This window comes from Callithrix jacchus, chromosome 2, assembly GCF_049354715.1.
Source record: "Callithrix jacchus isolate 240 chromosome 2, calJac240_pri, whole genome shotgun sequence".
In the NCBI taxonomy this organism is placed as follows: domain Eukaryota; kingdom Metazoa; phylum Chordata; class Mammalia; order Primates; family Cebidae; genus Callithrix; species Callithrix jacchus.
This window is the reverse complement of record NC_133503.1, coordinates 67,414,685-67,430,963: the sequence shown is the minus strand read 5'-3', so window position 1 is coordinate 67,430,963 and position 16,279 is coordinate 67,414,685. Positions and strand designations below refer to the sequence as shown.

At 41.3% G+C, this 16,279-nt stretch overlaps 1 protein-coding gene across 1 annotated transcript in view; it reads right to left on the bottom strand.

The window, feature by feature from the left end:
* Positions 1-509: 509 nt before the first annotated feature.
* Positions 510-16,279, bottom strand: part of LOC144581560 (uncharacterized) — a 102,938-nt gene continuing 87,168 nt past the window's right edge. Inside the window, exons 3-4 of the mRNA XM_078365797.1 lie at positions 737-857; positions 510-652 (exon numbers count right to left, since the gene is read on the bottom strand). Coding sequence (XP_078221923.1) covers positions 580-652; positions 737-857 — 194 coding nt within the window. The 3' untranslated portion in view covers positions 510-579. The remainder of the gene's footprint in view (positions 653-736; positions 858-16,279) is intronic.

The window sequence follows — 16,279 nt, the reverse complement described above, 5'->3', positions numbered from 1 at the left end:
GCAGATATTCTTTGAGATTTGTACTGAAGCAAACCCCCCACGTTCACCATTTTCACCTTTCAATTCATGTTCCATGCTGCAGCATGAAATAATTTTTTAAAATCTGATCATTTTGTTAACTTCCCAAGTTATCACTACACAGTCTATTAATCAAGCAAAACTAAAACTATTTGAACTTACCACAGTGATGGAGAGCACCACCTTGAGAAAGGTCTTACAGAAAGAAATCAGTGTCTTAGAAGAGGGATGTCAGAATACGTGTATAGAACCTTGAGGTCTGAGTTTCGCTGGTTTAATGTAGGCTTTTCAAGGTGGGAAACTAATAGGCTGGGCAAAATTTGTGATGTGGCAAGGTAGGACTGGCAAACATCATGAGGCAAGGACTTGAAGTTTTAATAAGTCAACTGTTTTGTGATTACTAATCTGTTTTCCTAAGTTAGCAGACTGTTGTATCAGGTAGATTGGTCTGCAAAGATCTCCTAAAGCAGACAGTGGACTTACTTATTGACTTATGGTCTTACCTTTCACAGGACAAGTTTCCCTGGGACAAATGTCAAAGTCCTGTTGACACAGATGGTCTCAATTCTTAGTCAAAATAGCTCTGGCATGTTTGCTGTAAGTGATTGTAGTTCTCAATATCCTCAACCTCCCCCTGCAAAGCAAAACAAAACTTTCATAGCTTCCCATTGCCTTAATAATAAAGATTAAAATCCTTAAGTATCCTCGAATGCCTTACCTATGCTGACCTCCCAGGTTATTTCTGCTTGCCTCTGCTCTCTGAGCTCCCTTGCCCTTCTTTTCATTCCCTGAATGTGCTGCATTCCCTCTAGTCACAGGGTATTTCCAGGCCTCCATGCCTGTAAATAAATGATACTGCATTTTACTCTTACACTCATATGCACAATGCTTTATGAACTAAAAACCATAATTATCCTCCCTTCAGTGATGACAAAACTGAGGCACATAGAGGTTAAATAACTTGCCCTAGGTCCCATTTCTAACAAGAGGATGCACTAGAGTGCAAATCCAAGCACTCTGGCTCCAGAGCAAACACACTTCACTCTTACTCTAGCCTAAGTCCTATGTGCCCCCATCTCCTTGGCTTATTTGTTATTTTTTCTCTGTGTTTCCTAGACTCAAGACTGCCATAATTAAGGTTGGGGAGGAAGGGTGGAAAATGAAGGATGGGAGAAGCAGCTTAACTGTGAAGCTAAAGAAACTTAACCAGTGATTTATTAAAGGTGAGATGGTGGGGGCTTTGTGTTTCAGGTGCAGTAAATAAAGGGGTGTATTATCTGCAGAAAATTTAAAAACAATAATAAGACTATTTAAAAATTGGTCTCCTTTTTCTTATCTTCATGCTCTGGCAAACCTAAATAAAGTCAGTGATAGAGTACTCCTTCCTGCTAGGGCAGACTGCTTGCACTGGCCCCACTCCTTGGTAGACCACTGAGTGCAAGCCTCAGAACTCCCCATTTGCATAGGCTCCTTCTAAGGTATGGGAGGCTGTAACAATGTGTTCTCAAGATCAAATTTTTATATGCAATTTGTAAAAGTGAAATATTTGTATTACCATTCATTACAACCATCAATTTTACACCAACTCCCCCTCTGTCACAGTTGCCCCCATGTAGAGTAGTTGGAGCAGTCAAGGGCATATCCAGGATTCGGTGAAGATAAAGTTGAGCTCAGGATACATTTAGGTGGTCTTAGTGGGGTGTATTTGTCTTCTGCAATGACTTTCACTCATTGTGATCAGTAGCTGCCTTGGTATAGCAATGGCTTCCACACTATTCGGGAAGCCATTTTTATGCTAAGTATTTTCTAATGTTACTTAGCTACATTATGGCAGGTTTTATGGCACTATAAATGTCCTATGGCACCTGGCACTGGAATTGTGTGGCTAATAAAGTTTGAATTGTGCAAAGCCAGAATCTAGTTCATAGAAAATTCTTCCAAATTTTTTAAGTCACTTACAAAAATTCAAGTGGTTTTCCCAAATTTCATAATAACCTTAAAAAATTATATAATATTATTAATAAAGACATAAGAAGGTGAAAAAACATTTCTAAACAGCCAATAATTTGAAAAACCAGCTTTGATGACCCATAATAGAGGAAAAATTAGTTACCTTCTAGTATCTCTATAAGAAGCATTTCATATGGTTGTAGTAAAAATTGTAGCAATAAGAAGCTTATAAAGGTGTGTCAGGCAGTTAATTAATGTAGATATTATATTATTTCCTGGATTTGTGCTGCTCATTGTATAAGTGTAGAATTATAAAAAAGCCTGGTCTTTGTCCCAGTTTCCGTTACAGAGCCTCAGAAATCCTTGCTGTTTCCTGATGATAGGAGTGTCTTTGTTACGCAAAGGAAGTGACTTACAGTGAGCCATGAGGTAGCACCAGGATCAGGGACTGGTCACCAAGAAGACCAAGCATAGAATTAGAGAACTGAAATTTTCAGCCAGCCAACTTCCAGGGAGAGGCATAAGGCTGTAAAATTACATGACCAGTGATTTAATCAGTCATGCCTGTAATGAGGCCCCAGTAAAAACTCTGGACAATAAAGCTTAGCAGAGTTTCCTGGTCAGTGAACCCATTAATATGCTGGGAGGATGACCTGTCCTGGTTCCATGGGGAGAAGATGCAGAAGCTCTGTTTCCTCTAACACCTTGCTCTATGTGTACCCTTTATAATAAAACTGCACGCGTATAGCATTTTCCAGAATTCTGTTAGTTGTGCTAGTGAATTGGGCATGAATATGCAGGGGTTGTGGTAACCCCTGAGTTTATAGACAGTTATTTGGAAGTATGGGTGGCCTGAGGGCCCTTCCTGCAGCTGGTGTGTGAAGTGGGGACAACCTTGTAGAAAACAGGACCCTTAGACTGTGGGATTTGACACTAATTCTGGGTGGTCAATGTCAGAATTGTTTTGCAGTACACCCAGCTGGTGCTGGAGCATTTGGGGTTTGGGTAGTTAGCGTCAAGAATGACAGGAAACAGAATTTGCTAGAATAAGCTTGATTCACTGAAACATCTGGTTTGGAAAGAAAAGAATGAAAGGATGGGGGATAAGGACCTTTTGGTCCCTGAGTAGCCATGATATGACCCACAGTATGAGGCAGCAGCTGTCCTGTGATAATTCATTAGAGATAAAAGTTATCAGTAGAATTTAGAGATGATTTATTATGCATCACTGGATGCATAAGAAATGAAAAATTATAAGACAAAAATCAAAATATATAATCCCTTGCTTATTTATTTATAAGAGCTAAAACAAAAGTAAGAAATAGGCTGCATTTAGATTCTTCCAGTCTGAACAGCAGCTTCTAGTCTCAGGGCACATATCAAGGAAAGATGTTGGAAAATATCTTAATTCTTGCCCATCCTAGATACAACAACTAGCCCCAGAGCTCATTCCAAAGGAAATGATCATGCTGAAACAATAAATGACTAAAAAAAATGGCTATGCTGATCCCCAAGAGAATGTGATCTCTGTCTAGAGGGGAGAGTCTGGTGAAAATCTTTAAGTGGCTATTAAGAAAAGGAATGAATAAAGTAAACATTGGTAGTTTAGAAACATATCTCTTAATATTGAGTGGACTGGTGAAACCCTCTGCCAGTTCCCAACATATTCCAGTATGGAATATTATTAAAAACTGGAAAGCAAAGACTACAATGAGAAACCTTACCTCATGACAGTCTAATCCCAGCTCACATTCCCTATTACTGGGAGAACAATCCAATGCTTGGTGAATTCTGCTTCACAATGATAGGAAGAGCCAACATTGAAGGACCAAAAAGCAACGTCGCTATGAACTCTTGGCCACCACAAGCTAGTTATCCCTGTGGTAACTTTTCTGACACCTCCTGCTTAAAACCCAAAAGGTCAAAAGGATCGTGCAGCCCCACTTTCATGGTCTATATTCATACTGAAAATCAAGATCAAGTGAGCTTTTGCCCTTCTGGCTGGAGCAGGGTCACAGGCAGGCAATCAAGATGAGAATTGACAAAAGGACAGGATCCCTGGGTTCAACCCCCAAGTGGGGACCTAAAACTTTACACACTCAGGATTAAATGGACAGAGGGTAGAGAAGAGAAATTTCTGAGACTTCTTGACATGGATGTCCCATGCACCAAAACCCAATGGTGAAACTCTCAAAAGGGCTGCAATTAAATCGAGAATACAGAAATGTAAGCGCTGATAGAACATGGAAGTTTAAATAAAGACCTGAGTGTTTAAACAAGCTTTGTATGAAGAGGTGGTGTCTACTTTACCTGAATGCTTTACGGGAATAGATATTGTGTCTGACTAAGGAATGCTTCCCTTACCTAGCATTACAAAACCAGAACCTGTTGGCAAAGTCCCAACCGGGGCTGCAGTTAGGAGTGCAAGGATTCATGGTACTAAGGTGAAAATTTGGACAAAATTCATTATGTTCAAACAGGCTTTCTGTGAAGTGGCTACATCTCTTTCACTTAAAGGTATTATGGGATGGATATTATATCTGACTGGGAAGTGTTTTTCTGTTTCTCCTACCTACTATTATAAAACAGAGGTCATGCAAATCTGCCTTTCAAGCAATATTAATTGGATACGCTAAATGAAAACCCAGGCTCTTGCTAGCAAATAGTGTAGAATAGAAGCTGGAGTGCTGGGATGGATAAATTCCCTGTTCAATAACCCTATGTGGAGTGTAGACTGAGGTTTATGTCAAAAGCCTGCCAGCATCTCCCAGGGATGAATACTGGAGATTGGGATCATTTGAGAGGCAATTGCTAGCTCGCTGTCTGACACAGATTGAAACTCTTCCTAAGATTAAACAACATAAATATCTTGAAACCTGAACATGCTACCGGGAAAATGCAGATACTCAGTATATTTAGGACAAAGTAGACTCTTTTCCCTCAGGGACTGACTTTGGAACCACCTGAAGAGCTGCTGCATTCTGTCATCACTCAGAGAGAGCTCTATACACAGTTTTCAATGGACCAACAAAACAACTGTTTTATGCGTGAATGGCAGTCCCCAGTTGAATAGACAATATCCTATCTGGAAGCCCACTACCCTGACTGTAGAAGGTTAAACCAAATCAGCTTAATAGGCTGAATTGCATTCTGTGTGCCCCAATGTTTGGATTTCTGCCAACTCATGGGCAGTGACCAATGGCCTGCCCACATGGTCAGCAGAAGGGTGATGAAAACTGGCCTATTAGCACATGTCCATATGGGGCATGGCCCTGTGGACATCATTATGGTAATTTGGTGGGTACATTTAAAGTAGGACATGTTGATGCCCATCAGAAGAACCCCATTTCAGATTTGGAAGGTAATTCAAATGGACAAGTAGACTCCCTGTGTGCTCATTTGAGGTGGCCAGCAACATCCATAAAATGAGTGGATGTGGTGGATAGAGGGCAGCAGTGCAGAGATGGGCCAAGTGTAACAAATTCCTCTTGCACCCTCTGAGGCACAAAACATGAATGAGAACTGCTCTGTTTGCCAACAATAGAGACAGAGACTGCAGATGGCTATGGGATGGATTCCCTGGGGAAAGCCTATACATACTTGGTAGGTGGATGATTTTGGACCAGTGCCAGTAGCCTCAGTGAGTGGGAGGAGGAACCAAAGGGTCTGGACAGAAACAGACACTTACTTTGGACTGGGCTTTGTCTACCCAGTGGGAGATGCAAATGTTCATAGCACTAAAAAAGCACTGCAACAGAAGACACTGCACCAATTTAGAACTCCAAGTTATATATTTTTCAAAATAAGGGACATATTTTCATCCTCAGAGTAATGGTTTGATAGGGAATTGGAATAGGCAATTTAAATATTAAATGTCTAAAACAGGGTTGACTGGGGGGGAGATGTAGAGATGAAGACCTGGCTTACAGACCTCCACAAATGTACGCTCACAGTCAATGTCAGAAGGACAAGGAGGTGTACTTTGTAGTGAGTTCTTTTAATTCTAAGTAAATATTGACTTTCACACCTAAGGTTGTATTTTTAGAAGCCCTCATCCCTAATTTGGAATAAGGTCCTGCAAACCAGCATCCACCACCTGACTGGGTAGTTTACTTTATATTTATCTTCAGTTTTTGCTAGTGATCTTAGGGGCATTGTCAGTAACTTTCTTTGTACAAAAACATCCCTGCATTAAGATTAATTATTATTATTTTAAAGATAAGGTCTCACTCTGTTGCCCAGGCCGCAGTGCAGTGGTGCAGTCATAGCTCGCTGCAGCCTTAAACTCCTGGGCTCAAGCAATCCTCCCACTTCAGCCTCCTGAGTAGCTAGGACTACAGCTGTGCACCACAATGCCTGGTTAATTTTTTTTTTTCATTTATTGTAGACACAGGATGTCTTTTGCCCAGGCTAGTTTCAAACTCCTGGCCTCAAGGAATCCTCCCACTTCAGCATCCTGAGTTGCTGGGATTGTAGGATCACTCCTATATGCCACTGTGCCCAGCCTGTGCATTATTAAATTAATCTCACAATTGACATTTATGAAAGAGTGAAAATGTGCCTGGTGTGTGAAATGCTTACATTATATCATGCAATCTTCACAGCAGCTCCAAGAGGAAGGAAGTGTGGTCATTACCATTTTACATCAGAGAAGACTGAAGCTTTGAGCAAATAAATAGATTGCTGTGGTCACCATGATAAGTGGCCAGTCCACGTGAATGTAGTCTAGCTCTAGAGTTCCTGGTTCTTAACTGCATTCCCTGCCCTAGGGAAGGGAAGATATATGAAGCACCTGCAACACCCTTGGTATTATCTCATTTTATCCTAGCCCTCCTGGCAGGTGTCTCTATCTCCTTTATACAAAGGAGGCTGCTGAGGCCCAGAAAGGGGAAGTGACCTGGCCCAGGCCCACAGCGCAGGAGAGGAACCAACATTCAGGCAGTGTGCTTGCTCCAAGCAAGGTCCCCTTCTGCAGCAGGGCGCTGTTACTTCTAGATGTCATCTTGCACCCAGACTCTCTTTCCTATCTTCTGCTGATGTCATTCTGCTCCTAGCCTCTTCCCAAGCCTGTGTCTCCTCCCAGATCCCAGGTCCCTGCAGACTTCCCACTGGACCCATCTTGTGAGTTGTGAGACACTACAACAAATCTGTCAGGAATCCTGGACACCTGTCTTTTTTGCATTTGTCCTTTAAAGAAATGACAATGTATTGCTGTCTTATGGCAAGAGGTTTTTAAATTTTTTAATTTACTTTAAAAATTTTTTTAAATAAAGCCTTTCTGATTTGGCTCAGTTCCCCTGGAGGTGATAAAGGGCTGTTTTGCTGGGCGATCCTTCCCCAGTTTGGCCAGACTCCCTGGAGTTGTATTTCAAAATTTAAAGGTAGGAAAGCAAACACTGCCTCATTAAAATGTGGGTGCCTGTCGGATTCATTAATCATCCTGTCCTAATGCTCCCCAATACATCTGTTCACTACTGTTAGTCACTGAGCTTGTGGAAAGAAACTGCCAGCTGTCACAACTTTCCTCTTAACCCCTTGTCTGCTCACATGCAGATCCTGTAATAGAACATGGGCTATGAGGGTGAAGGTTTGCAAGAGAAGGTGGCTGGTTTGTCCTGTGGGCCTTGGGTGCTGAGCAGTTCTGTTCTGTGAAGAACAGGAGCCTTCTCACCAAAGAAACAGTGTGACGGTGCCCCAAGATTGAGTAGCTGCCTGAAGTCAGGTGCCTTCTCTAGTTTGACAAGCATGACATTACTTCCTGATGAGTACACTGTTCCCCATTTTGCAGATGAGGAAACGGAAGCTCCAAAGTCACATCTCTGATAGGTGCTAAGCTAGGAATGGAGGCCACGTGTGATGTAACCCAACAACTCCGAGCAGCTGAGGAAGCCATTGGCCCTCTGCCTCCCCTTGTGTTGACTACAGCATGCTACTGAGTAGACTGGAATGAGTGTGGGCTTTCATGTCAGACAGGCCTGAATTAAAATCTCAGATCTGGGCTGGGCGCAGTGGCTCATGCCTGTAGTCCCATCACTTTGGGAGGCTGAGGCAGGTGGATCACAAAGTCAGGAGATTGTGACCATCCTGTCTAACATGGTAAAACCCTGTCTCTACTAAAAATACAAAAAATTAGCTGGACCTGGTGGAGGGCATCTGTAATCCCAGCTCCTTGGGAGGCTGAGGCAGGAGAATCACTTGAGCCCAGGAGGCAGAGGTTGTAGTGAGCCAAGATCGCATCACTGCGCTCCAACCTGGGTGTCAGAGCAAGACTCCATCTCAAAAAAAATAAAAAAGTCCCAGGTTTGCTGCTTTCTAGGTGCCCTACAAGCATTGGTCTGATCATTTATAGAAAGATGATGTTATGGGGGTTGAATGGATGCCATAGGAAGTGCCTTGCACACTGCCTGGCAAGTAGCAGATGTTCCACAAATGGGAGTTTTCTTCTGTAACCCCCTCCTTCTACAGTGTAACAACCATGCCTCTGCCTGAACAGTCAACACTGACCTCATGTTCACCCTCACCTGCTCCTACTCGTTCTCCAGACCCATTTCAAGTCCACACCACTGGAAAGTCCTTTCTTATCCCACTAAATGGAATTAATATCCATCTTAGATTATGGAAAAAAAAGAAGCTGACCAATACGAAGCCTGCTAACACCAACAATGGGGCCAACCCATCTCCTTCTTTCACCCTCAGTGGCTTCTCTAATTAACTGGCCTGCAGGAATGTTTCTGCATTATCCTGATCAATGGGAGCTAATGAGGTGTCAGGGAACCAGTCTACAAAAGGGACTGATTTGAAAGTTTGTTCTTTTCTTCTTCTAAGATCAAACTTTCCACAGACTTTGGAAACACTTCACTGTTTTGTTTTAATCACTAACTAAAATTCATGGACTTTTCACCATAAATTGGCTCTGGGATTTGAATTTGAAAATACTCAGATTTCAGAAGATTCCAAACTTTTATTTATTAATCATGTACTTTACTGATCCATTTGTATGTTTGATAGGTAAGTAATCACCCTGTTTATGATGATCTTGTAAAGCCAGAGTATGTGTATGTAGTTCCTGTCCTCACAGCTGGGCCAGTGAGTGTAAACAACCCAATTACCTGATAGCCTGATACGATACACACTTCACAAGTGCCAACTGCCTCATTTGTGCAGTGTCATGATGAGACTCATGATCTCGAGACCTTATAGCCAGTGGGAAGGAGTACTGCAGGAGTGGCATCACTTAAGCCATTTGGAATTCTCTCTGTGTGGTTATGCCACCAACTGGACAACACTTTTTAGATTCATCATTTCATTTAACTTTGGGTTTCAGAAATTTATTTTAAATTTAATTTTGTCATATTATTATGTAATAAATGTATGTGTTTCCTAAGTCACACCTGCAAAAATACGTAGTCAAATAAATTGAGTTTGTATCCCTCTTCTTCCACCTGATTAACTTTCCTCCTAGAAGAAAGCATTTTAAAATCATGGCTTACATTTCTGCTGTCTTTCTAGCTATAAACAAAAGATAGAAAGATGAGTAGATAAATAGATATACATGTGTATAGATGTAATACGTAATATATATAATCTGTATTTTATCTATCCATCCTACCAACCATCATCTATCCATCTATCCATTCATCCATCCATCTACTCATCCATTCATCCATCATTCATTCAGCCAGCTACCCACCCATCCACTCATCCATCCATCATCTCATCCATCCATTCATCATCCATCATTCATCTATCTACCCATCCATCCATCCATCCACATGTTCACATGCTTCCATCTTGAGATGACTAATAGCAAATCATACTTTGTCTACCTTGCACTCACTTTTCAGCAGTGATCCTGCACAGCCCTCCAAGAGCACACATAGAGATCTTTCTCATTCTTTTTTACAGATGCACTGGGCTTTATTGATGGTTGTGCCCCAGTTTTTCAGCCAGTCCTCAGTTGATGAGCAATTGCAGTGTCTCCAGTTTTTTGCTATTATATACACATTATTTATTATTTATTTTCATTAGATGCATCTCTTATAGATAGTATTAGATTTGACTTTATTAATCAATATGGAAATTTTTTATTATACTTTAAGTCCTGGGGTACATGTGTAGAACGTGCAAGTTTGTTACATAGGTATACATGTGTCATGGTGGTTTGCTGCATCCATCACTCCATCATCTACATTAGGTATTCCTCCTATTGCCATCCCTCCCCTAGCCCCCCACTCCCCTATCTCTTCCCTAGACCGCCACCCTCTGACAGGCCCCAGTGTGTGATATTCCTCTCCCTGTGTCTGTGTGCTCTCATTGTTCAACACCCACTTATGAGTGAGAACATGTGGTGTTTGGTTTTCTGTTCTGATGTCAGTTTGCTGAGAATGATGGTTTCCAGCTTCATCCACATCCCTGCAAAGGACATGAACTCTTCCTTTTTTTATGGCTGCATAGTATTTCATGGTGTGTATGTGCCACATTTTCTTCATCCAGTCTTTAATTGACGGGCATTTGGGCTGGTTCCAAGTCTTTGCTATTGTGAACTGTGCCTCAATAAACATACATGTGCATGTGTCCTTATAACAGAATGACTTATAATCCTTTGGGTACATACCCAGTAAAAAGAAACTATCATTAGAGTGAACCAGCAACCAAGAGAATGGGAAAAAGTTTTTGCAACCTACCCATCTGACAAAGGGCTAATACCCAGAATCTACAAGGAACTTAAACAAATTTATAAGAAAAATACAAACAACCCCATCAAAAAGTGGGCAAATACATGAACAGACACTTCTCAAAAGAAGACATTTATGCAGCCAACAAACATAATAAAAAAAAAGCCCATCATCACTGATTATTAGAGAAATGCAAATCAAAACCATATTGGAAAATATTTTTATTTTAGTAGATAAGTCCATTTGTATTTATTGATGGGATTAATGTATTTAGTTCTAGTTTTGTCATATTTTATAGTTATGTAAATTCATACATAATATATGTGTGTGTTGTTTATTTATATATATTTCCTCTTGGTCTGTTTTATTTGTCATGTTTCTCTCTCTCTCTCTCTCTCTCTCTCCACCCCCCATCTTTTTCTCTTCTGGTATACATTTTGATATTTAGGTAATATTGTTTTAGATTTTTGCTATAACAAATATTATCTTTATAACTCTATGTGATCTTGTTAGTTCCTCCCTTCCTTCTTTCCATTTTTCTTTCTTTTCTGCTATTGTATTTTGGATTCTTACCATGAGTAATCTTGAAATTTACTAGCTACTTTTTCTCTCACTCTACTCCCTCTCCCCAACATACTTTTATTCCCAATTAATACAGTTGAGCTTTGAATGACATGGGTTGAGGTTGTGTGGGTCTACTTATATAAGGACTTTTTTGAATAAATATATTGGAGTTTTTTTGAAGATTTGAAAGAATTTGAAAAAATTTGCCAATGAGCCATATAGCCTAGAAATACCAAAAAGAGGGGAGGACTCAAGATGGCGCTGTGAGAACAACCCAGGATTGAAGTTCTCAGTCAATCCACGGAGAGGTGAGTCGGAGCTGCATTTTCAGACTGATCTTTGTTGCCCACAGAACAGGGAAATTCCCAAGTATAAAGGAGACACAGAACACCAGGCAGAGGTTTTGCATGCTGAAGCTGGCAGCCGGGGTGGCGGTGGCCGGCCCTACCCAGCGCTCCCCACAGGGTGCGCTTGTCCAGGTGCCCTGTTGAACTGGCAACCTGAGACTTGAGAGGGCTGAACTTGAGACTGAATGGGACTTGGACAGTGGGCCAGCCCAGGGGATTGCAGGGACACAGCGTTTGGGGTAGCACAGTGGAATGGACAAAACGGCGATTCCAAATGCTCCCTGTGGAGATGGTCCCTGAGACGCTGGGTGGGGGAGGGGTGTCCACCATTACCGAGGCCACCCGCCCCTACTGAGATACACACCCACTGCTAACGCAGCCAGCCATTGCCGAGGCAACCCGCTACAACAGAGAGACTCCACCGCAGGGCGTAGCACGTGGTGGAGACTGCAGCAGAAGAGCAGAGTCTGCAGCAACAGGGCGAACCTCACAACAACAGGGCGGAGCTTCACCAGGCAAATAGTGACCAGACTGCCTCCTAGCTGGGCAGGACACCTCAACGGACATCCAAAATTAAAGTCCCAACACCCCAAGACAGAGCATTTGAGAAAAAAAGGGTTTTTTAATGAGCTCTGTTGCAGCAGAATCAAACCTAGCAACCTAACAGCCCTGAATGAACAACAGAGCTCACACCTCAGCAATTGAGCTCCTATAAAGTACAGACTGTCTCCTCAAGCAGCTCCCTGACCCCTCTATATCCAAAAGACTGACATTTGGCAGGCATCATCCTGGGACCAAGATAGCAGAAAAAGAAACTGGTAGCATCCCTCACTGTTCCGCAGCTGCTATAGGTGCACCCCAGACAAGCAGGGCCTGGAGTGGACCTCAGCAGTCGTACAGCAAAGGGGCTAGACTGGTAGAAGGAAAACCCAGTAACAGAAATACTTCATCACCAACAATCTGGGTGTCCACTCAGAGACCCAATCGAAAAGTCAGCAACTACGCAGACGACAAGTGGATAAATCCACAAAGATGGGAAGAAACCAGCACAAAAAGGAGGAAAACACCCGAAACCAGAACACCTCGCAGCCTAGAAAGAACCAAAACTCCTCACCAGCAAGGGAACAAAGCTGGACAGAGAATGACTGTGATGAAATGACGGAATTAGACTTCAGAAGGTGTTAATGAGAAACTTTTGTGAGCTAAAAGAACATGTATTAAATCAATGCAAAGAAACTAAGAACCTTGAAAAAAGATATGAAAAAAGATTTGAGGAAATGATAACAAGAATGGATAACTTAGAGAGGAATATGAATGAATTAAAGGAGCTGAAAAACACAATACAAGAACGTCATGAAGCATGCACAAGTTTCAATAGCCAAACTGACCAAGCAGAAGAAAGAATATCTGAAGTCGAAGATCAACTCAATGAAATAAAATGAGAAACCAAGATCAGAGAAAAAAGCACAAAAAGGAATGAACAAAGTCTCCAAGAAATGTGGGACTATGTGAAAAGACCTAACCTACGTTTGATAGGTGTACCAGAAGGGGACGAAGAGAATGAATCCAAGCTGGAAAATACTCTTCAGGACATCTTTCAGAAAAACTTCCCCCACCTAGCAAGACAGGCCAACATTCAAATGCAGGAAATACAGAGAACAACACAAAGATATTCTGCAAGAAGAGCAACCCCAAGGCACATAATCGTCAGATTCAACAAGGTTGAAATGAAGGAGAAAATACTAAGGGCAGCCAGAGAGAAAGGTCGGGTCACCCACAAAGGGAAGCCCATCAGACTCACAGCAGATCTCTCGGCAGAAACACTACAAGCCAGAAGAGAGTGGGGGCCAATATTCAACATCCTTAAAGAAAAGAACTTTCAACGCAGAACTTCATATCCAGCCAAACTGAGCTTCATGAGTGAAGGAAAAATAAAATCCTTTGCGAACAAGCAAGTACTCAGAGATTTTGTCACCACCAGGCCTGCTCTACAAGAGCTCCTAAAAGAGGCACCACACATAGAAAGGAACAACCAGTACCAGCCATTCCAAAATCACACTACATGCTAAAGAGCATCAACATAATAAAGAATCTACAACAACTAACGGGCAAAATGGCCACTGAGCATCAAAATGGCAGTATCAAATTCACACATAACAATATTGACCCTAAATGTAAATGGATTAAATGCAACAATCAAAAGACACAGAGTGGCAAATTGGATAAAAAACCAAAACCCATTAGTGTGCTGTATCCAGTAAACCCATCTCACATGCAAGGATACACAAAGGCTCAAAATAAAGAGATGGAGGAAGATTTACCAAGCAAATGGAGAGCAAAAAAAAAGCAGGAGTTGCAATTCTCATCTCTGATAAAATGGACTTTAAAGCAACAAAGATCAAAAGAGACAAAGAAGGCCATTACATAATGGTAAAAGGATCCATACAACAAGAAGAGCTAACGATCCTAAACATATATGGACCCAATGCAGGAGCACCCAGATACATAAGGCAAGTTCTCAATGACCTACAAAGAGACTTAGACTCCCACACAATAATAGTGGGAGACTTTAACACTCCACTGTCAATATTACACAGATCAACCAGACAGAAAATCAACAAGGATATCCAGGGCTTGAACTCAGACCTGGAGCAAGCAAACCTGATAGACGTTTACAGAACTCTCCACCTTAAATCCACAGAATATACGTTCTTCTCAGCACCACATCACACCTACTCTAAAATTGACCACATAATTTGAAGTAAAGCACTGCTCAGCAAATGCAAAACAACTGAAATCATAACAAACAGCCTCTCAGACCATAGTGCAATCAAGTTAGAACTCAGAATTCAGAAACCAACCCAGAACCGCACAGCTTCATGGAAACTGAACAACTGGCTCTTGAATGTTGACTGGGTAAACAATGAAATGAAGGCAGAAATAAAGAAGTTCTTCGAAACCAATGAGAACGAAGACACAACATGCCAGAATCTCTGGGACACATTTAAAGCAGTCTCTAGAGGAAAGTATATAGCAATAAGTGCCCATATGAGGAGAATGGAGAGATCCAAAATTGACACCCTATCATCAAAACTGAAAGAGCTAGAGGAGCAAGATCAAAAAAACTCAAAACCCAGCAGAAGACAAGAAATAACTAAGATCAGAGCTGAGCTGAAGGAGACTGAGACACGAAAAACCCTTCAAAAAATCAATAAATCCAAGAGCTGGTTTTTTGAAAAGATCAACAAAATAGAAGACCATTAGCCAGATTGATTAAAAATAAAAGAGAGAACAACGAAATACATGCAATAAAAAATGATAAAGGGGAAATCACCACAGATTCCACAGAAATTCAAACCATCATCCGAGAATATTACAAACAACTCTATGCACATCAACTAGTAAACCTGGAAGAAATGGATAAATTCCTGGACTCCTGTGTCCTCCCAAGCCTAAACCAGGAGGAAGCTGAAACTATGAATAGACCAATAACAAGGTCAAAAGTCGAGGTGGCAATTAAGAGCCTACCACACAAAAAAGCCCAGGTCCAGATGGGTTCACAGCCGAATTCTACCAGACACACAAAGAGGAGCTGGTACCATTCCTTCTAAAACTATTCCAAATAATCCAAAAAGAGGGAATCCTTCCCAAATCATTTTATGAGACCAATATCATCCTGATACCAAAACCCGGCAGAGACCCAACAAGAAAAGAAAACTTCAGGCCAATATCCATGATGAACATAGATGGAAAAATCTTCAATAAAATATTGGCAAGCCGATTGCAACAGCAAATCAAAAAACTTATTTATCATGATCAAGTAGGATTTATCCCAGGGATGCAAGGCTGGTTCAACATATGCAAGTCTATCAATGTAATTCACCACATAAACAGAACTAAAAACAAAAACCACATGATTATCTCAATTGACACAGAGAAGGCATTCAACAAAATTCAATAGCCCTTTATGCTAAAAACCCTCAATAAACTCGGTATCGATGGAATGTATCTCAAAGTAATAAAAGCTATTTATGACAAACCAACAGCCAATATCATACTGAATGGGCAAAAACTGGAAGCATTCCCTTTGAAATCCAGCACTAGACATGGATGCCCTTTTTCACCACTCCTATTCAATATAGTACTGGAAGTTCTAGCCAGAGCAATCAGGCAAGAAAAAGAAATAAAGGGTATTCAAATAGGAAAGGTGGAAGCCAAATTGTCTCTATTTGCAGACGACATGATAGTATACCTAGAAGACCCCATCGCCTCAGCCCAAAAACTCCTGAAACTGATAAGCAACTTCAGCAAAGTCTCAGGATATAAAATCAATGTGCAAAAATCACAAGCATTCGTCTACACCAATAACAGACTTAAAGAAAGCCAAATCAAGAATGAACTGCCATTCAAAATTGCTACAAAAAGAATAAAATACCTTGGAATACAACTCACAAGGAACATAAGGGACCTCTTCAAGGAAAACAACGAAATCAGAGAGGACACAAACAGATGGAGAAACATTCCATGTTCATGGTTAGGAAGAATTCATGTTGTGAAAATGGCTATACTGCCCAAAGTAATTTACAGAATCAACACTATCCCCATCAAGCTACCATCGACTTTCTTCACAGAACTGGAAAAAACCACCATGAACTTCATATGGAACCAAAAGAGAGCCCGCATAGCCAAGTCAATTCTAAGCAAAAAGAACACAGCGGGGGGCAT